The 21,657-nt window shown below is 43.3% G+C and overlaps 1 protein-coding gene across 3 annotated transcripts in view; it reads right to left on the bottom strand.

Annotated features, from left to right (window-relative positions):
- Positions 1 to 21,657, bottom strand: part of RARS2 (arginyl-tRNA synthetase 2, mitochondrial) — a 109,629-nt gene that overhangs the window by 63,683 nt on the left and 24,289 nt on the right. For all 3 annotated transcript variants that reach the window (XM_073626916.1, XM_073626915.1, XM_073626913.1), the window contains exon 8: positions 5,143 to 5,219. In XM_073626916.1, the coding sequence (XP_073483017.1) occupies positions 5,143 to 5,219 (77 nt within the window). The remainder of the gene's footprint in view (positions 1 to 5,142; positions 5,220 to 21,657) is intronic.

The raw sequence follows: 21,657 nt of genomic DNA on the forward strand, positions 1-21,657 counted from the left end.
GGTTCCATGGGCCTCTTCTATAAACTCTGATCTTTAATTCTTTCCATAGATTTTCTATTGGATTCAAGTCAGGTGATTGGCTGGGCCATGCTAGCAGCTTTATTTTCTTCTTCTTTGAAACCAATTGAGAGTTTCCTTGGCTTTGTGTTTGGGATCATTGTCTTGCTGACATGTCCACCCTCATTTTATCTTCATCATCCTGGTAGATGGCAACAGATTTTTATCAAGAATGTCTTGGTACATTTTTCCATTCATCCTTCCTTCCTTCAATGACGTGAAGTTTGTCAGTACTGTATGCTGAAAAACAGCCCCACACCATGATGTTCCCACCTCCAAACTTCACCGTTGGTATGGTGTTTTTGGGGTGATGTGTAGTGACATTTGATCTCCAAAACATGGTGTATACTATGGCATCCAAAGAATTCAATTTTGGTCTCACCTGACCAGACTATATTCTCCCAGTATTTCACAGGCTTGTCTGAATGTCATGCAGCAAACTTTAAACGAGCCTCAACATGCTTTTCTTCAGCAATGGAGTCTTGCGTGGTGAGCGTGCATACAGGCCATGGCGATTGAGTGCATTACTTGTGTTCTTTGAAACAATTGTACCTGCTAATTCCAGGTCTTTCTGAATCTCTCCACAAGTGGCCCTTGGCTCTTGGACAAAGCTTCTGGTAATTCTTTTCACTTCTCTGTCTGAAATATTGCAAGGAGCACCTGGTCGTGGCTGGTTTACGGTGAAATGGCCCCAACCGTGCCCACTGGAACATTTTAGAAATCCTTCTGTAACCAATGCCATCAGTTTACAACAAGGTTGCGAAGAACTTGAGAGCCCTTTGCTTTTACCCATCACGAGATGTTTCTTGTGCAACACCTTGGTAATGAGATACCATTTTATAGGCCATCAGTTGAGACTGAACCAGCTAATATTAGTTTGCACTGGCAAGGGGCAGGATTGCTTTATTATTACTGATATATTTCAGCTGGCGTCTAGGCTTTCCATGCCTTTTTGCACCTTTTGCAAGTGTTCGGTACCTTTTCCCTGTGTCATTCCAGGGAAACTTAATTTCTGAACTTATTTGTTTTGGTTTCTTTGTATGTATGGATTGCACTGACATGTGGTGAACATTTCATGTCAATAGCACCTTTAGAGACATATTTACCTAGAAAATTGGTGACGTATTCGATACTTATTTTACCCGCTGTGTATATACAGTATATATAACACATTTTCTTTTCTTCTTTACACACACACACACACACACACACACACACTATATTGTCAAATCTATTGGGACGCCTGCCTTTACACACATGAACTTGAATGGCATCCGTAGGGTTCAATATTTAGTAATATACATATGTAAACCTACATAGGTTTATTTACATATGTATATGCATATCACTTTTTGTAAGATTATATTGTATGTTTTTTTTCATGCAGAACAATATGCCCAAGCTCCTGAAGAAGCGCTTACGTGCGTAACATGTAGAGCTGAGCCACATCATGCTACACCAAGCCTGATGGAACATTTTTAATCATCACTGCATGCTCTTACGACCATACAGGATACAAACAAACAATTTGGTGTAATTGGTGGTGTGATTTATGTCGTAAGCAATATTTATACTGTGGAAAAATTATTTAGCAAGGTTTGTTTATTCTCTTTTTTAAAATAACTTTGTGTAATAAAGTTGTTGAATTTTTAACTACATGTATCTCAGTGCCTACAAAGCCCATTTCAAGTGTTTTCATAACAGTATTCCCTCCATAAATTTGCTATAGGATTAAAGTGTTACTAAACCCAGAACCTGCATTCACTATATCTGGTCTCACACAGTACACAGAACATAGAAATGCAATAGTTTTAGTAAATATAAACTGATAAATACCCTTTTTCATCAACTGTATATAATCGATTAGAGCAATCTTGTGGCTTGTATCAGTGTGTGCAGATAGACTGTAGGAGGAATTTTCATTTCTCCCACACTTCAAGACCCTTGACCCTGTGTCTGGACAGTGCCGATTGGCCCTGTGCTGATCACATGCACCTTCCCAAAAAAAAAAAAAACCCAAAAAAACCCCCACAACTCTCTAGCAATACACAACAAACTGAACACTCCATAGAAGCTGTAAATATCAGGGTATTTTTTGGAGTCTGTGGAAGAAGGGGAGGATCAGAGAAGACAGGATCAAACAGCCTCTTTACACAATGCGCAGGATTAACCCCTTAAGTTCCACACTAAGGGGGTATAACAAGCATGCTTTACTGCATATACCGACTGATTTTACTGTTGTGGGTTTAGTAACACTTTAATCATTCACCTGGGGTGGCATCTTTATTGTTAACATAGTGTTCCATATATCAATAAGCCCCCGTCCACAGACAATGTTACCCGCCACAACACATTTTTGGGGAAGAGACCCTTGTTTTCTCAACATTGGAATAAACTGCTTTGTTAATGCAGGTGTTTGGATGCTGCCATTGGGTTATGGGGGGGGGGGGGGGGGGGTTGAGTATGAAAGGGGGTAGGGGGTTAGCAAGGTTGCAGTGGGGTGCCAGGTGTGATGAAGATAAGGATGATAGGGGTATGGTGTGTTAGAAAGGTTGCAGTGGGGTGCCAGGTTGCCAGGTGTGATGAGGATGACAGGAGGTAGGGTGTTAGCAAGGTGGCAGTGGGGTGCCTGGTGTGATGAACAGGATGACAAGTGTTAGCAAGGTTGCAGTGAGGTACCAGGTGGAAGGAGGATGACAGGGGGTAGTGTATTAGGGAGGTTGCAGTGGGGTGCCAGGTGGGATGAGGATGACAGGGGGTTATGTATTAGCAAGGTGGCAGTGGGGTGCCAGGTTGGATGAGGATGACAGGGGAGAGAGAGGAAAAGCACAGAAAGAGAAAGAAGGATCACAAATATGAAAAAAGAAACACATTTTTGGCACGATCTGTATTATTTATGAATTTAGAAATTGAGAAATAAATGTACTCTTAAAAGTTTAGAAATATCCATTCCCTCAAATGCACGTCTGCAGGCTTTAACTGATGCTTGGAGAGGTAAAAGAAAACAACAGTGCCGTAGCATGTATGTGTTATCTCATTTATGGGAATCACTGCCTCTTGAAATCCACTACAGCCTGTGTCCTCATGCTGTTATGGGAGATGGAGCATCCATCAAGATGTGACATCCCACCCACTGTGTTCTTTTTTAGTTACTGAACATGGAGGAGAAGGGGAGGGACTGGGCTGTCATTTAGGATCTGTATACACACCCAAATGTGTGATGTCAATATCATGTGACCTGAAAAGCTCAACTGAAACAGGAAATGTTCTCTCCAGACCAAACTGAGCATGTGCAGCAGGACGCAAGACGCTCAACGCTCCTTTCTATTTTGGGTAATACCTGGTCTACATCTATGACTATTGAATGATAGAGTCTCTTTGGTCATTTGCTGTGTGTTTTTACCTCACCAATCAAGTATCCTTGAGCTGCTACTCCAAAACCCCCTGGATAAAGCCCCTGGTTGGGTAATAGCTGCAAGCTTATGATAGCTTGCCTTCCGGTAAGCACGAACTTTATGTGGTGGAGGTGCCCGATTTTATGGTGGTGTTGGAAGTCATTTCAAGAATTCACACATTTGTGTTTCATGGATAATTATATATCTCAAAATTTTTGGTGTTTAGGAGTCATTTTTAGATTTATGCACAATTATTTGTGGCATATGGATTAATTTTATATCACAATACCATTTTCAGAGTGGCTCAGTCCCATTACTAAGATTTTACAATACATGGCCCTGGCAAAGTGGGCCTGGACCTTTAGCAGAGCAAGAGCCCCAAAGCATATTGTTTCCACCTCCATGCTTGACTGTAGGGATGGTGTTCTTAGGGTTATAGTCAGCATTTTTCCTCCTCCATAAACGGCGAGTCGAGTTAATGCCAAAGAGCTCAATTTTGGCCTCATCTGAACACAGCACTTTCTCCCTTATCTGAATCGTTTAGATGTTCACAGGCAAGCTTTGGAGACTGTTATCAGATTGGTGCACTCACGCACCTTGGAAACGTGAGTACCCTAATGTGGGGAGCTTTTATTCTAAATAAATATTTTATAAACGATATCACACTATCCAGTTTTTTCTTTTCCTTTATTCCCAACTGTGGAGTTGCTACTGAAAATTGTGTATCTGGATTCCATCACTGAGCCGTGGGATGGCTCATAAGCGTGTTTAGACTCAGTCTCACAGATGAGTCGCACGCTCTGAGGTGAGCGGCTGTGCCCGGGGGGGGGGCACTGGATGGCACTTGAGCATGGAATTCTGAGCACTAAGCACTAAGATTAATGCACGCACGTTAGATTTCTTATGAACTGTTTTTATGGACTTTATGTGCATTTCTTTCATATATTGGACTTTAATAATCACATACTACATCCTGGATTTGATATTTACACTCATTGTGTGGCACTTGGCACTTTATTGTATTTTGCACTTATCACTGTGATATATTTCTTCACGCGGTATTTTCAGGCTATATAAATGATTTTTTTCATCCATTATTTATACAGGCAGTAGTTCAGTAATTGCTACTCTCATTCCAATAGTATACATCTAGTATATTATTTACACATTGCACTTTAAAAACACTTGTTTTTTTTATATATATCTTTTGTGCCTTGCTGTGGCTGGATAAGCCGCTTATGCGGTATTTTCAGTATACCTTATATGCATTAATAATCTTCAGGTTGATATTTTCACCTTAGCGCAGCTTATCTTTTGTATACATTGAAGTTAGAAGCTATCATGAACAGCTGCACCAGATTCTGAGTGCATCAGTTTTAGTAAATCTCCACCTCTGTCTCCATCATTTAAAATACACCTATGATAAAAATGATAGACCCTTCATTTCTTTGTAAGTAGGCAAACTTACAAAATCTAATCTAATTACATAAAATTATTATTTTACCCACTGTAGGTTTCTACACAGTTTCCAGCAGGATCACCAATAATCTAACATGCATCAGACAACACTGGCTGCTCCTCAAAACACGAACTGGTGGTAAACACAGATGTCTCAGAGTAGCTAAACATCCAACTGCATTCTGGTGTACAGTATATGGACTAGCTATGATTTATTGTAAATACAACTTACCTCAAAAAGGTGTTGTAAAGGATTAGCTCTAAGTTTCTCTTCACATCCATACTTGCTGAATCCAGCACCCAATAGGCCTAGATTAAGAGAGGTTTGAAAACTATCAGAAAAATGGTACATATTCCATATACTTGTTTTCTGTCAAAATCATCTCAACTCTTATGTGGTGCTACAGACCTATTAACCAAGATTAAAGCACCTCTCACCCTGTGCGTACTCCCACTTCTGGCACTCATGCTTCGCCTTGGATCCGTACAGTGGTGCAATCTGTGACCGCTGTGGCCACTAGACAAAGTGAATCACTAATCGCAGTACTGGGTGGCTGTGATTGGCACTGGTTTCATGTGATCAATCACAGCGATCACATGAAAAGTAGTAAACAATGGTTGTCATTTATGGCTTACTACAGTGATCTCTGATTGGTCACAGTGATCACATGGATGGTACAGGGTCAATCACAGCGGAGCTGTAGCATGATAGCTGTGGCCAATCACAGCTATCACAACTGTACACAATGACACAAGAATAGATGCCAAACATAGATAAAAATGATTGCTTATACAGTGATGATCACTGTATAACCAATCAGTGTAAAAAACTAAATATATATATATATATATATATATATATATATATATATATAACCCCACACACTCTGGTGACAGTATGTAATGAAAAAAAATTATTATTTTTTTTAACATACTGTCACTAGAACAAGCACAATGTCACTATGGTGACATCGTACTGCTGTGGCGGTGATCATGTAAAATGGCTGGCTGCAATGTCACTAGACCAGTGCTGTCAGTCAGTATCCCTAATCACCACTGCACCAGTCATATTGTCCCTAATCACTGCCACACCAGTTACAGTGTTTTTGATCACCAACACACCTGTCCCAGTGTCACCAGACCGGTGTATGCCTGCAACAGTGTCCCAAAACACTGCCATACCAGTGTAGTGTTTGTTACCTCTGCCTGCTGCCTATACTAACCCCCTGTTTATTGACATTTCTGCGTGCTGCCTGGACCAGTCCTTTGCCTGTTGCTGACCATATGTCTGCCTGCACCTGAACTAATCCATCTACACATCCCTCTGACTATGCTCCTGCGAGACACCAATCAAGGTCATCCCCTGTGGACAACTGCACCCCCCTGAAACCAGAGGAACTCTTTTGTTCTTCCTTTCTTCAGCCTCCTGTACTTGGCTTATGGGAACTGGGACTACTATAGGTGACATTAAAAGGGATTGTAAACCCTCATTTTCTTTATCGTACATCACGGGACACAGAGCACCATAATAATGACTATGTGGGTTATACGCTTACCTTTAGGTGATTGGACACTGGCAACCAAAAGTTAGACGGTTCCTCCCATATAACCCCTCCTATACTGGAAGTACCTCAGTTTTTTCGCCAGTGTCTTGAAGGTGATGGTCATGGCTGTTGAAGCTCTTCAAATTTCTTCAAAAATGTCCCACTGAGGACGTCCTAATCGGATCCATTCGGATGGCTTAACAAAGCTAAAGTGGATGGTACTCGAACCTCGGTTCAAGAACGAGGTATTGCTTGTAACGTATCCTATATAGGCGCTGGACCCTTGTTAAGTTGGTATTCCTGGTCAATCTTGCCCAAGGTAAAACCAGAAAGGGTGCTTTACAGGTCCAGGGGTGTGGACCCCAATATATGGGGGACCCGGTCCCTGAAGGTCCTTAGAGGCGCTACCCGCCGTGATGGGGGAAGATTGGGCCTGGTAAGACAGGCCCTGCTGCTTGGGATGGTGAGTACTCCTTTTGGGATATATATATATATTTATTTATTTCCCTTTGAAACTGCTGGTAACTTTGAGCCTGTGTCTGGGATTACAGATGGTCGGTTTGGCGTGCATTTTTGAATACTGGCGTGCGCGCGCCCGCCGCGTGCGTGCCGCCGGCGTGTGTACATGCACCGCTGCTGTGCGCATTGCCGATGCGCCGCGTGCGTCTGGACGGCGCATGTGCCGTGTGGTGGACGTGCCGCCGGTCGCTGATGCGCGCGCTCACTCTCAAGCTAGTGCTTATAGGCATGGAGCTCCTGGCGTGTGCGTGGACAACACAGAGCGATAGTTGGGCATGTGAGTCTGGTGGTCTTGGACACTGTGGTGACAGGCTAAAGGTTGGTTATAGTTTGTGGGGCGTACTCCTTTTCTTCCTCGTGTGAAAGCAATGTCTTCCAGAAAACGAGGTATAGGGAACAAGGCAAGCACAGGGGTAAGAGTACCTCCTTTAAAAACAGGAGACCAACCCCATGCTGATGCAGCCTCAGTTTCTTCTGAAAGACCTGCGGCATCTGGCCTGGCTGAGCCATTGCATTTGTCAGGCATAGTGGCCACTACCAATATACCTGCCTCGGCTTATGTTACAAAGGATGATTTGGCATCTGCCTTAGTGGGCCTTGAGGGCATAAAATAGCTGGCATGATTGCCTCTGTAACACAGGAGGGGAGGAAGCGTAATAGATCTCCCTCCCCTGAGCCTGGGCCAAGTGGAGAGTCACTAGAGCACCAGGACTCTTATAGCCACATGGGTCCAGGTGACCTGGAACCAGAATGGGCAGAGGATTTGGAAGAGGTGGTCATAAAGGACCGAGAGGAAGGAGAGGCCGAAGGATCCTCGGCTGAGGACTGGCTCTGAAGAGCCAATTTCAGCCTCCCATTCCCAAACATTGTTTATCCAATCTCTAATTGAGATGGTACGAATTGGGTTTAAGTTACCCCCGGTTCAGGAGTCTGCACTCTCCTGTTCTACTTTGGGGTCTTTGTGACCTCAGCAAATTTCCCAAGCGTTCCTTTGCATCCGTTATTGGAGCAGGTGGTTTGCGTGAACTGGGAGCACCCTGACAGGATATACTTACCTCCAAAAAGGTTTTCCATCTGATATCCTATGGAGGAGAGGTTCAGGAAGAAATGGAGCACATCGTTGGTGGACGCTGCCATATCTTCTGTAAACAAAAGTTTAACCTGTCCAGTGGATAATGCCCAGGTATTCAAGGATCCGGCTGATAAAAAGCTAGAGTCCTTATTAAAGGCCTCCTTTTCGGTGGCTGGTGCAGCAGTTCAGCCAGCAGTTGCAGATATTGGGATTTGCCAATCCCTAAAGGATCGCTTTAAAAGGTTGGTGAAGAACATATCTTGCCATGAGGAATCTGCCGAGGAGTTATCGGAGATTCCTCATGCCTTATGTTTTGCAGTAGACGCATTGAAAGACTCAATCCAACAGATGTCTCGTTTTGCGTTACTGTCGATTCATATGCGCAGATTCTTATGGCTAAAGAACTGGTCTGTTGAGACGCCATGTAAAAGGCTACTTGCAGCTTTTCCATTTCATGGAGAGCGCTTGTTTGGCGAGGATCTGGATAAATATATCCAAAAGATCCCTGGAGGAAAGAGTGCCCTGCTCCCTATTAAAAAGAAGGGGAAGCAACCCTCTTAAAAAATTCCTAATGCTCCAGGACCTGGTGCTTCTTCCCCTAAGCGGTATCGACAGCCTCTGCCGTCTGGGTTTAAAAGATCCCAGGGTCAGAAGAAACCCTGGACCCAAAAGACACCCAAGCCCAACTCCAAGTCTACCTTGTGAAGGGGCGCCCCCGCTCTCACGGGTGGGGGGCAGGCTTCGGCTGTTTGGGGAGGCCTGGGAAGAACTGGTTCAAGACAGATGGGTCATTTCCACTGTAAAATACGGTTACAGAATAGAGTTCCGGGAGATCCCCCTGAATCGGTTTCTGTACTCAAGGGTTCCGTCGGATCCAGAGAAAAGAAGATGCCTATTCCTAGCTTTACACCATCTGCTGATGCAGAGGGTAATTGTAAAGGTTCCACACGAGGAAAGATTCAAGGGGTTTTACTCAAACCTATTTACCGTGCCGAAACAAAATGGGGAAGTAAGGCCCATTTTGGACCTCAAGGCTCTCAACTTCTTTGTAAACGTTCGATCCTTCCGCATGGAGTCGGTTCATTCAATAGTAAAATCCCTGAAAAAGGGAGACTATTTAGCGTCCATAAATATCAAGGACGCGTACCTTCATGTGCCGATCTTCAGTCCACATCAAAGGTTCTTACGCTTCGCTGTAGAGGGCAGTCATTTCCAATTTGTGGCACTACCTTTCGGTCTGGCCACGGCCCCCAGGGTTTTCACAAAGATTCTGGCCCCGGTGTTGGCTTCCCTAAAGTCTCAGAAAATCTCCGTAGTAGGATATCTAGACAAAGGAGAGTTGTGGTCTGAAGAAGCCACTCTGCCACCTCCATCCCTAAATACAGCAAAAAGAAGGAAAGGATGGCCTTGGGACTTTGAGTGAGGTGGGAGAGATTCGGAACACTTTCACAATCAGTGCAAAAAATGTTTATTATTCACAGAATGCTCAATACAGAAATGGGATCAGCAATAAGTGTGCGTTACCCGGCATAGTGGCCTAGTAATGAAGCATAAGTAAAAAACAAATACAGTTCGTTACACTTGATTTGTACATTCATAAAACGTATTATACAAAGTATACATATATCATTTGAATTAGTAAAATACATATTACACATGCATGGGTAGCAGTAGTATGTGACCATGTGGTGATCAACTTCAAATACCCAGCAAAGTGGGCATGCATGTGGCATCGGTATTGCCCTACGCGTTTCGCGAGTCTCCTCTCGCTCATCAGGGGCTGATGCATAATTTGTATGTCTAGAACAAAAAATATTAAAAGTAATAAGAATATGAAAAATAACGAATGAGTCGGGGCAGACTAGTAGACTAGACTAAGCATCAGAGGGTCAACTCTAACCCTCAGGAATAACTAAGAGGGGTTAAAAAGTAAATATATATGTATAGGGTAACATAAATTCTTAAAATGAATTTGATGAAGAGTAAAAATAAATAATAAATGAATGGACCGTCATAATGGCAAATAATTAAAGGCAAGGGCTAGAGGGAAGTGCATGCATACAGATGAATATAAGAAATAAAGGTATAAATAAATTTAGATTGTGTAGGGGTGAATGTGTGTACCAACAAAAATGTTAAGTTAAATTAAAATAGAAAATATTGTGTGTGGTGAGCGGGTATCACATACATAATCAGATTATTGGGTGAAAAGAAAGGGGAGGGAAAATATGAAAGAATAATACCTGAGTGGATGTGAAAAGTCCCAGGCATAGATGGTGCTCTCACAGACCCAAAACCATGTCAACATACCAACCAACCACAGATGCAGACTGCAGCCGCGCCGAGCCCCCGGATATACCCACAGCGGCCATGGAAGCCACGCCCCCAGCGTCATGTACGGATGGCAATAGGCTGACGCTGAAAGCCACGATTGGAAGAGTTCTCGCCTTTCTTCAAGCAGGAGTAGATTTACAGCTTGCTTTAGGGACAATTAAAAGGACAGATTTCGGCCTTATCGTTTTTTTTCCAAAGACCAATTGCATCCCATTCTTTGGTGCGAACCTTTGTCAAGGGAGTAACACACCTGAAGCCGCCGCTTAAACCACCTTTATGTCCCTGGGACCTAAATTTGGTACTGTCAGCCTTACAGAGTCAACCGTTTGAATCTATTAGGCATATTCCTTTTGTCCTATTGACCAGAAAATTCGTTTTTTTGGTGGCTATAACATCGGCTAGAAGGGTGTCAGAATTGGCCGCCCTTTCTTGCAAAGAACCTTTTATGATTCTTCATCAGGACAGAGTGGTCATGCGCCCTCGTCCGGATTTTCTACCGAATTTCCAAATTTAATTTAAATCAGGATATTATTATACCTTCCTTTTTTCCAAACCCTAGGACTAGGGAGGAAAGGTCGCTTCACTCACTGAATGTGGTGAGGGCGATAAAAGTTTACTTGGAAATGCTAGCTTCCTTTCGGAAGACTGACTGTTTTTTTGTCTTGCCTGAGGGTCCTAAAAAAGGACAGCTGGCAACAAGTTCAACTATATCCAGGTGGATTCGTCAGACTATTATCCAAACATATGGATTAAAGGGCAGGGTTCCACCCTGGGATTTAAAAGCACACTCCACTAGAGGGATTAGTGCATCATGGGCAGTACGCCAACAGGTGTCTATGGCTCAGGTTTGCAAAGCGGCCGCTTGGTCTTCAGTTCATACATTCACCGGGTTTTACCAGGTGGATGTGAGATCTCAAAAAAGAGGCTGTTTTTGGCCACAGCGTGTTGCAGGCAGCTTTATAGTCTTAGGCCCGTTGGGCTTAGGGATAATGTGTCCCCCCCCCCCCCCCCTCAGGTGCATTGCTTTAGGACATCCCACATAGTCATTAATATGGTGCTCTGTGTCCCGTGATGTACTCCAAGAACATAATTTTTACAGGTAAGCTGTTTTAAAAATCCGTTTGTTTTTCACCTTAATGCATTTTATGCATTAAATGTGAAAAACCTTCTGTAGTGCTGCAGCCCCCCCAGTTTTACTTACCTGAACGCTGTCATCCACGGGTGTCTTGTGTCCTGATTGGATAGATTGATAGCAGCGCAGCAATTGGCACCCGCTGCTGTCAATAAAATCCAATGACGCGGCGCTGGGGGGCAGGGCCGAGTCCTGCATTCTGTGTGAATTGACACAGATACAGGACTCGGGAGCACGCCCGCACGGGTGTCCACTATAGGAGAGCCTTCTCCAACGTGGACACTCGATGTGGGGAGGAGCGACCAGCGCCGCTGAGGGACCCCAGAAGAGGTGGATCGGGGTCCACTCTGTGCAAAATGAACCGCACAGTGGAGGTAAATATGACATATTTGTTATTTAACCACTTAAAGACCGAGCCTCTTTCTGAGATTTGTTGTTTACAAGTTAAAAACAGGTAATTTTGCTAGAAAATTACTTAGAACCCCCAAACATTATACTTTTTTTTTTTTCTAACACCCTAGAGAATAAAATGGCGGTCGTTGCAATACTTTCTGTCACACCGTATTTGCGCAGCGGTATTACAAGCGCACTTTTTTTTGGAAAAAATACACTTTTTTGAATTAACCACTTGCTTACTGGGCACTTAAACCCCCCTCCTGCCCAGACCAATTTTCAGCTTTCAGCGCTGATGCACTTTGAACGACAATTGCATGGTCATACGACACTGTACCTGAATGAAATTTTTATCATTTTTTTCCCCACAAATAGAGCTTTCTTTTGGTGGTATTTAATCACAGCTGGGATTTTTATTTTTTGCTAAACGAACAAAAAAAAGATGAAAAATTTGGAAAAAAAAAAAATCAAGTTTGTTATAAAATTTTGTAAATAGGTAATTTTTCTCTTTCATTGATATGCGCTGATGAGGCGGCACTGGTGGGCACTGATAGGCACAGATAAGGCGGCACTGATGGGGACAGATAAGGCGGTACTGATGGGGACAGATAAGGCGGTACTGATGGGCACAGATAAGGTGGCACTGATGGGCACAGATAAGATGGCACTAATGGGTGGCACTGATGTGCAGCACTGTTGTTGAGGCACTGATTGTGGGCACTAATAGGTGGCACTGTGGGCAGTGATGTGTGGCACTGATGGGTGGCGCTGGTGGGCACTGGTAGGCAGCACTGTTGCCTATTGCTAGGTGGCACTGGCAGGGGGCGCAAGTGGGCACTGAGGATCTGGCTGCAGCTCGCCGTGATCAGGACTGATGTCCCTCTCACAGCCGCTGGTGATTGGCTTTTTTTTTTTAAATTAGATGATTACCGGCTCTGTTGATATCACATGATCAGCTGTCATTGGCTGACAGCTGATCACGTGGTAAGGGGTCAGGATTGACCCCTTACTCCAATCTGTGATCCAGCGAGTCTCATAGACTCGCTGATCACAGAGCGCGCCCTGCAGGGGGCGCGCAGGCCGCTCAGGCACGGGAGGACGTCAATAGACGTACTGCCAGCAAAAGCAGGTCCGCACTGTAGCCATCATTCGGCTATAGCGCGCATCTGAAGTAGTAGTAAAAAACAAGACAACAGTAAATTTTTTTTTATATTGTGAAAGATAATGTTACGCCGAGTAAATTGATACCCAACATGTCACGCTTCAAAATTGCGCCCGCACGTGGAATGGCGGACAAACTTTTACCCTTAAAAATCTCCATAGGCAACAGGTTGCATGTTTTAAGTTACAGAGGAGGTCTAGGGCTAGAATTATTGCTCTCGCTCTACCGTTCGCGGCGATGCCTCACATGTGTGGTTTGAACACTGTTTTCATATGCGGGCGCTAGTCACGTATGCGTTTGCTTCTGCGCGCGAGCTCGTCGGGACGGGGCGCGTTTAACCACTTGCCGACCGCCTAACGTATATATACGTCGGCAGAATGGCACGGGCAGGCAGAATCACGTACCTGTACGTGATCTGCCTCCCGCAGGCGGGGGGTCCGATCGGACCCCCCCCCGGTGCCAGCGGCGGTTGGCATTTGACTGGGAGCGTCGGGAGGCGAGGGGGAGACCATCCGATCGTGGCCCCCCCCTCGCGATCGCTCCCAGCCAATCGGAATCCTCCCCTGCCTGTGTGTAGTTTCACACAGGCAGAGGATGTGATGTCATCTCTCCTCGGCTCGGCAGTTTCCGTCCCAGCGCCGAGGAGAGAAGACATGTAAGTGCACAACACACACACACACACAGTAGAACATGCCAGGCATACTTTACACCCCCGATCCCCCCCCAATCACCCCCCCCCCCCGTCACAAACTGACAGCAAGCAGTATTTTTTTTTTTTTTTTTTCTGATTACTGCATGGTGTCAGTTTGTGACAGTTACAGTGTTAGGGCAGTGAGTATTACCCCCCTTTAGGTCTAGGATACCCCCCTAACCCCCCCTAATAAAGTTTTAACCCCTTGATCACCCCCTGTCACCAGTGTCACTAAGCGATCATTTTTCTGATCGCTGTATTAGTGTCGCTGGTGACGCTAGTTAGGAACGTAAATATTTAGGCTCGCCGTCAGCGTTTTATAGTGACAGGGACCCCCATATACTATCTAATAAATGTTTTAACCCCTTGATTGCCCCCTAGTTAACCCTTTCACCACTGATCACCGTATAACCGTTACGGGTGACGCTGGTTAGTTCGTTTATTTTTTATAGTGTCAGGGGACCCGCCGTTTATTACCGAATAAAGGTTTAGCCCCTGATCGCCCGGCGGTGATATGCGTCGCCCCAGGCAGCGTCAGATTAGCGCCAGTACCGCTAACACCCACGCACGCAGCATACGCCTCCCTTAGTGGTATAGTATCTGTACGGATCAATATCTGATCCGATCAGATCTATACTAGTGTCCCCAGCAGTTTAGGGTTCCCAAAAACACAGTGTTAGCGGGATCAGCCCAGATACCCGCTAGCACCTGCGTTCTTCCCCTCCGCCCGGCCCAGCCCAAGTGCAGTATCGATCGATCACTGTCACTTACAAAACACTAAACGCATAACTGCAGCGTTCACAGAGTCAGGCCTGATCCCTGCGATCGCTAACAGTTTTCTTGGTAACGTTTTGGTGAACTGGCAAGCACCAGCCCCAGGCAGCGTCAGGTTAGCGCCAGTACCGCTAACACCCACGCACGCACCATACACCTCCCTTAGTGGTATAGTATCTGATCGGATCAATATCTGATCCGATCGGATCTATACTAGCGTCCCCAGCAGTTTAGGATTCCCAAAAACGCAGTGTTAGCAGGATCAGCCCAGCGTTTTGCCCCTCCGCCCGGCCCAGCCCAGCCCACCCAAGTGCAGTAGCGTTTTGGTGAACTGACAAGCACCAGCAGCCTAGTACACCCCGGTCGTAGTCAAACCAGCACTGCAGTAACACTTGGTGACGTGGCGAGTCCCATAAGTGCAGTTCAAGCTGGTCAGGTGGCAAGCACAAGTAGTGTCCCGCTGCCACCAAGAAGACAAACACAGGCCCGTCGTGCCCATAGTGCCCTTCCTGCTGCATTCGCCAATCCTAATTGGGAATCCACCGCTTCTGCAGCGCCCGTACTTCCCCCATTCACATCCCCAAGCAAATGCAGTCGGCTGCATGAGAGGCATTTTCTTTATGTCCTCCCGAGTACCCCTACCCAGCGAACCCCCCCAAAAAAGATGTTGTGTCTGCAGCAAGCGCGGATATAGGCGTGACACCCGCTATTATTGTCCCTCCTGTCCTGACAATCCTGGTCTTTGCATTGGTGAATGTTTTGAACGCTACCATTCACTAGTTGAGTATTAGCGTAGGGTACAGCATTGCACAGACTAGGCACACTTTCACAGGGTCTCCCAAGATGCCATCGCATTTTGAGAGACCCGAACCTGGAACCGGTTACAGTTATAAAAGTTAGTTACAAAAAAAAAAGTGTAAAAAAAAAAAAAAAAAAAACACAAACAAAAATATAAAATAAAAAAAAAATAGTTGTCGTTTTATTGTTCTCTCTCTCTCTATTCTCTCTCTATTGTTCTGCTCTTTTTTACTGTATTCTATTCTGCAATGTTTTATTGTTGTTATGTTTTATCATGCTTGCTTTTCAGATATGCAATTTTTTATACCTTACCGTTTACTGTGCTTTATTGTTAACCATTTTTTTGTCTTCAGGTACGCCATTCACGACTGAGTGGTTATACCAGAATGATGCCTGCAGGTTTAGGTATCATCTTGGTATCATTCTTTTCAGCCAGCGGTCGGCTTTAATGTAAACGCAATCCTAGCAGCTAATTAGCCTCTAGACTGCTTTTACAAGCAGTGGGAGGGAATGCCCCCCCCCCCCCAACGTCTTCCGTGTTTTTCTCTGGCTCTCCTGTCTCAACAGGGAACCTGAGAATGCAGCCGGTGATTCAGCCAGCTGACCATAGAGCTGATCAGAGACCAGAGTGGCTCCAAACATCTCTATGGCCTAAGAAACCGGAAGCTACGAGCATTTTATGACTTAGATTTCGCCGGATGTAAACAGCGCCATTGGGAAATTGGGAAAGCATTTTATCACACCGATCTTGGTGTGGTCAGATGCTTTGAGGGCAGAGGAGAAATCTAGGGTCTAATAGACCCCAATTTTTGCAAAAAAGAGTACCTGTCACTACCTATTGCTATGATAGGGGATATTTACATTCCCTGAGATAACAATAAAAATGATTTAAAAAAAAAAAAAAAATGAAAGGAACAGTTTAAAAATAAGATAAAAAAATAATAATAATAAAGAAAAAAAAAAAAAAAAAAAAAAAAGCACCCCTGTCCCCCCTGCTCTCGCGCTAAGGCGAACGCAAGCGTCGGTCTGGCGTCAAATGTAAACAGCAATTGCACCATGCATGTGAGGTATCACCGCGAACGTCAGATCGAGGGCAGTAATTTTAGCAGTAGACCTACTCTGTAAATCTAAAGTGGTAACCTGTAAAGGCTTTTAAAAATGTATTTAGTTTGTCGCCACTGCACGTTTGTGCGCAATTTTAAAGCATGTCATGTTTGGTATCCATGTACTCGGCCTAAGATCATCTTTTTTATTTCATCAAACATTTGGGCAATATAGTGTGTTTTAGTGCATTAAAATTTAAAAAAGTGTGTTTTTTCCCCAAAAAATGCGTTTGAAAAATCGCTGCGCAAATACTGTGTGAAAAAAAAAAATGAAACACCCACCATTTTAATCTGTAGGGCATTTGCTTTAAAAAAATATATGTTTGGGGGTTCAAAGTAATTTTCTTGCAAAAAAAAATTATTTTTTTATGTAATCAAAAAGTGTCAGAAAGGGCTTTGTCTTCAAGTGGTTAGAAGAGTGGGTGATGTGTGACATAAGCTTCTAGATGTTGTGCATAAAATGCCAGGACAGTTCAAAACCCCCCCAAATGACCCCATTTTGGAAAGTAGACACCCCAAGCTATTTGCTGAGAGGCATGTCGAGTCCATGGAATATTTTATATTGTGACACAAGTTGCGGGAAAGAGACAATTTTTTATTTTTTTTATTTTTTTTTGCGCAACGTTGTCACTAAATGATATATTGCTCAAACATGCCATGGGAATATGTGAAATTACACCCCAAAATACATTCTGTTGCTTCTCCTGAGTACGGGGATACCACATGTATGAGACTTTTTGGGAGCCTAGCCGCGTACGGGACCCCGAAAACCAAGCACCGCCTTCAGGCTTTCTAAGGCCGTAAATTTTTGATTTCACTCTTCACTGCCTATCACAGTCTCGGAGGCCATGGAATGCCCAGGTGGCAAAAAACCCCCCCAAATGACCCCATTTTGGAAAGTAGACACCCCAAGCTATTTGATGAGAGGTATAGTGAGTATTTTGCAGACCTCACTTTTTGTCACAAAGTTTTGAAAATTGAAAAAAGAAAAAAAAAATGTTTTTTTCTCGTCTTTCTTTATTTTCAAAAACAAATGAGAGCTGCAAAATACTCACCATGCCTCTCAGCAAATAGCTTGGGGTGTCTACTTTCCAAAATGGGGTCATTTGGGGGGGGTTTGTGCCACCTGGGCATTCCATGGCCTCCGAAACTGTGATAGGTAGTGAGGAGTAAAATCAAAAATGTACGCCCTTAGAAATCCTGAAGGCAGTGATTGGTTTTTGGGGCCCCGTACGCGGCTAGGCTCCCAAAAAGTCCCACACATGTGGTATCCCCGTACTCAGGAGAAGCAGCTAAATGTATTTTGGGGTGCAATTCCACATATGCCCATGGCCTGTGTGAGCAATATATCATTTAGTGACAACTTTGTGCAAAAAAAAAAAAAAAAAAAAAAATTTGTCACTTTCCCGCAACTTGTGTCAAAATATAAAACATTCCATGGACTCAACATGCCTCAAAGCAAATAGCTTGGGGTGTCTACTTTCCAAAATGGGGTCATTTGGGGGGGTTTTATGCCATCTGGGCATTTTATGGCCTTCAAAACTGTGATAGGTAGTGAGGAGTAAAATCAAAAATGTACGCCCTTAGAAATCCTGAAGGCAGTGATTGGTTTTCGGGGCCCCGTACGCGGCTAGGCTCCCAAAAAGTCCCACACATGTGGTATCCCCATACTCAGGAGAAGCAGCTAAATGTATTTTGGGGTGCAATTCCACATATGCCCATGGCCTGTGTGAGCAATATATCATTTAGTGACAACTTTTTGTAATTTTTTTATTTATTTTTTTTTTTTTGTCATTATTCAATCACTTGGGACAAAAAAAATGAATATTCAATGGGCTCAACATGCCTCTCAGCAAATTCCTTGGGGTGTCTACTTTCCAAAATGGGGTCATTTGTGGGGGTTTTGTACTGTCCTGCCATTTTAGCACCTCAAGAAACGACATAGGCAGTCATAAATTAAAGGCTGTGTAAATTCCAGAAAATGTACCCTAGTTTGTAGGCGCTATAACTTTTGCGCAAACCAATAAATATACACTTATTGACATTTTTTCTACCAAAGACATGTGGCCGAATACATTTTGGCCTAAATGTATGACTAAAATTGAGTTTATTGGATTTTTTTTAGAACAAAAAGTAGAAAATATCATTTTTTTTCAAAATTTTCGGTCTTTTTCCGTGTATAGTGCAAAAAATAAAAACGGCAGAGGTGATCAAATACCATCAAAAGAAAGCTCTATTTGTGGGAAGAAAAGGACGCAAATTTCGTTTGGGTACAGCATTGCATGACCGCGCAATTAGCAGTTAAAGCGACGCAGTGCCGAATTGTAAAAAGTGCTCTGGTCAGGAAGGGGGTAAAACCTTCCGGGGCTGAAGTGGTTAAAAAATTTTTTTTCTCATTTTACCTTTTTTTTTTACATTTTTACACGGTTTAAAAAAAAAAAAAAATTGTGTCACCTTTATTCCTATTACAAGGATCCCTTGTAATAGAAAAAAGCATGACAGGACCTCTTAAATATGAGATCTGGGGTCAAAAAGACCTCAAATCTCATATTTACATTAAAACGCAAAAAAAAAAAAAAAAAAAAAAAAAAAGGCCCTTTAAGGGCTATGGGCAGAAGTGACCTTTTGACGTCGCTTCCGCCCTGCAGTGATATGGAGACAGGTGGGGGCCATCTTCCCTTCACTCGTCTCCATACCCAGCAGGGGGACAGATGCGATCGCCTCCGCTGCTGCTGACGGCTCCGGTAAGCGGCAAAGGGCACCAGATCGCGACGGAAGGGGTGCCCCTCTCCCGCTGCCACTAAAAGCGATCTTGCGGCGAATCTGCCGCAGAGACCACTTTTATCTTGTAGTGGACCGCTTGCTGAAAAAGAGGATACCAGGTTTATGGCAGCTATCTGCTGCCATAACAACAACATCCTCCTTCAAAATCATCACGTAAAACGACGGTGGGTGGTCCAGGAGTGGTTAAAAAAGAAAAAAATGAGGGTTTACAACCCTTTTAAGGCCTGGTTCACACCTATGCATGTTTTAGTACCTTTTCAGTTTTGCAGAAACACACGACAGTCCATTTAACATGGTTTCCTATGAGTCACGTTCACATCTGTGCATTTTATGGAAAGGGCCAGGGATATTTTTCTGGTTCCATAGACTTCAATGGATCAAAAACATATTGAAAATGCAAAATGCACCTGGAATATGCAAACTGCAATCTGCATAAGTGTGAACCAGGCCTCAGTGTTAATTTTGGCAGTAAATTTTAATTTAGTTTTAGTCTTAGGACTAAAATGGCATTTTATTTTTAGTCTTCTGCAAGCGTTTTAGTTTTAGTCGTATTTAGTTGACTAAATTCCCAGTACATTTTACTCTACTAAAATCAATAGGGGTTTAGTTACATTGTAATGCATTATTTACGCATTTCTCTACAATTTCCAAACTCCTTATATACTCCTGGAGTGAAAAAAAATCTAATAAGTTGATATCTATGGAATTAAGGTTTGAACGTGACACAGATTTAGTCGTTATATAAGGTCTTTAAGGTAAACCAAGTTTCGTTACAAGAACATTGCTTTTTTGACAGAAGTGTAATGTTAATATAAAAAAAAAGAAAAAAAAAACTCATTGTGTGATGATGCCACCATGCAGCGCACATTTACATAAACTTGTATATAATGTTGGGGGGAGGGCTGTTTATGTAATCTTCAGGCCTAAATTGATTTTTTTTAAGCATGGGTGCAAAAACAGTTCTGGTAGCAAAAACGTCAATCCTGCACAGATCAGACAGTGTACTGGTATTTGGCAGTATTTTAGGGTCTCAAGAAATGAGATAGGCAGTCAGTATAACATATATATATATATATACACACACACACACACACACACACACACACACACACACACACACACACCATAGTTTGTAGACTAAAACTTTCACATGCATGCTAAATATTATACACCAATTTTGGTTATATTTACCAGTAAAAGAAAAAAAGGTAACTGTCTGCCCAGCTTTAGGCTGGTTTTCATCATGACTGTTTATGGAAGAAAATATTGCTCTTCAAAACATCAGTTTTGTTTTTTATTGAATACTGAGGGCACCACAGAAATGTGATGCATTTGACAAACCCAATATGTAATAACATTTACAAATATGCACAAAAGTTGGGAACCTGCCCATACTGAGAAGGCTTTAGGTGCTGTTCTTGGGAGGATGAGGAGCGAACAGCAAAAAAATTGGTGTCTCTGGTAACTGACCTCTTATTTTCTTCAGTTCTTATTAATAGGCTTCTATATGTACAGTGAGACAAGAGAAAGAATGGTACATGAGAATATCTGTTATCTAATCACAAGTTTTATTCATACAAAATAAACACATTTGACTGTGCCTCCCAATCAAACTACTCCCCACAACGCGAGTAAAATATAGACAGACCTTTTGCAGAAAAATCCTAATGCTAAAAGCAGACCCCATTGTATTATCTATATTATCTGTATAAATGTATCTCCCCCATAGCAATCAAATGTTCTTTTTGACAGAAGTTGCATTTGTTCCAAATGTCACAGACTTCTAATCCTCAGATAAAGCAGTACACACTTCAGTTAGTTTGATGAGGTCTGAGGGCCTTATGTCCCAAACTCAACCAAGATTACTACACCCACATTTAAAGGGACATATTCAAAACTAGCTGAAATGTCAGGAAACCCAGTGATATTACTATAATTGTGAAATATTGCAGCGCTCAAGACGCATGTGCTGTGCCCTCCTCTAGTTAGGTTAAATTTAGGTTTTGGTATTCACTGTAGTGAGTGAAGCAATAATTGATCATTTTGGTCAGTTCAGGGTTGTTCCTGAGTTAAAAGGGTTTGACTCCTCCCACGTGCCTCTGAAAGACGTTTCCAGAGTATAGAGCAAGGAGATTTAAATGATCACCATGAATATTTATCATGTACCAGCCAAACCCAAATGTGATAAATGTTTGGGAAGGCTTGCCAGAGTGTTTTTTCTCTCCAGACAGGCTTGCAGTTCTCTTGGTGCTGCAGCCCCTGGAGGTAACTTTACTAAGACAAGGCATTGCAGTCTGGGCCTCACTAGCTGCTGGGCTTAGGGTCTGTAGAAGATTGCCGAAAGGATTACATTTGCTGGTCTTAAACTCCTGGTCTGGAGAAGGACCCCCCCCCCCCTTTTAAATCACCCTCATTGAGAATCTACCCGTAGATGCTGGGTG

The sequence above is a fragment of the Aquarana catesbeiana genome, linkage group LG04 (genome assembly GCF_042186555.1).
Source record: "Aquarana catesbeiana isolate 2022-GZ linkage group LG04, ASM4218655v1, whole genome shotgun sequence".
NCBI classification, from domain to species: Eukaryota; Metazoa; Chordata; class Amphibia; order Anura; family Ranidae; genus Aquarana; species Aquarana catesbeiana.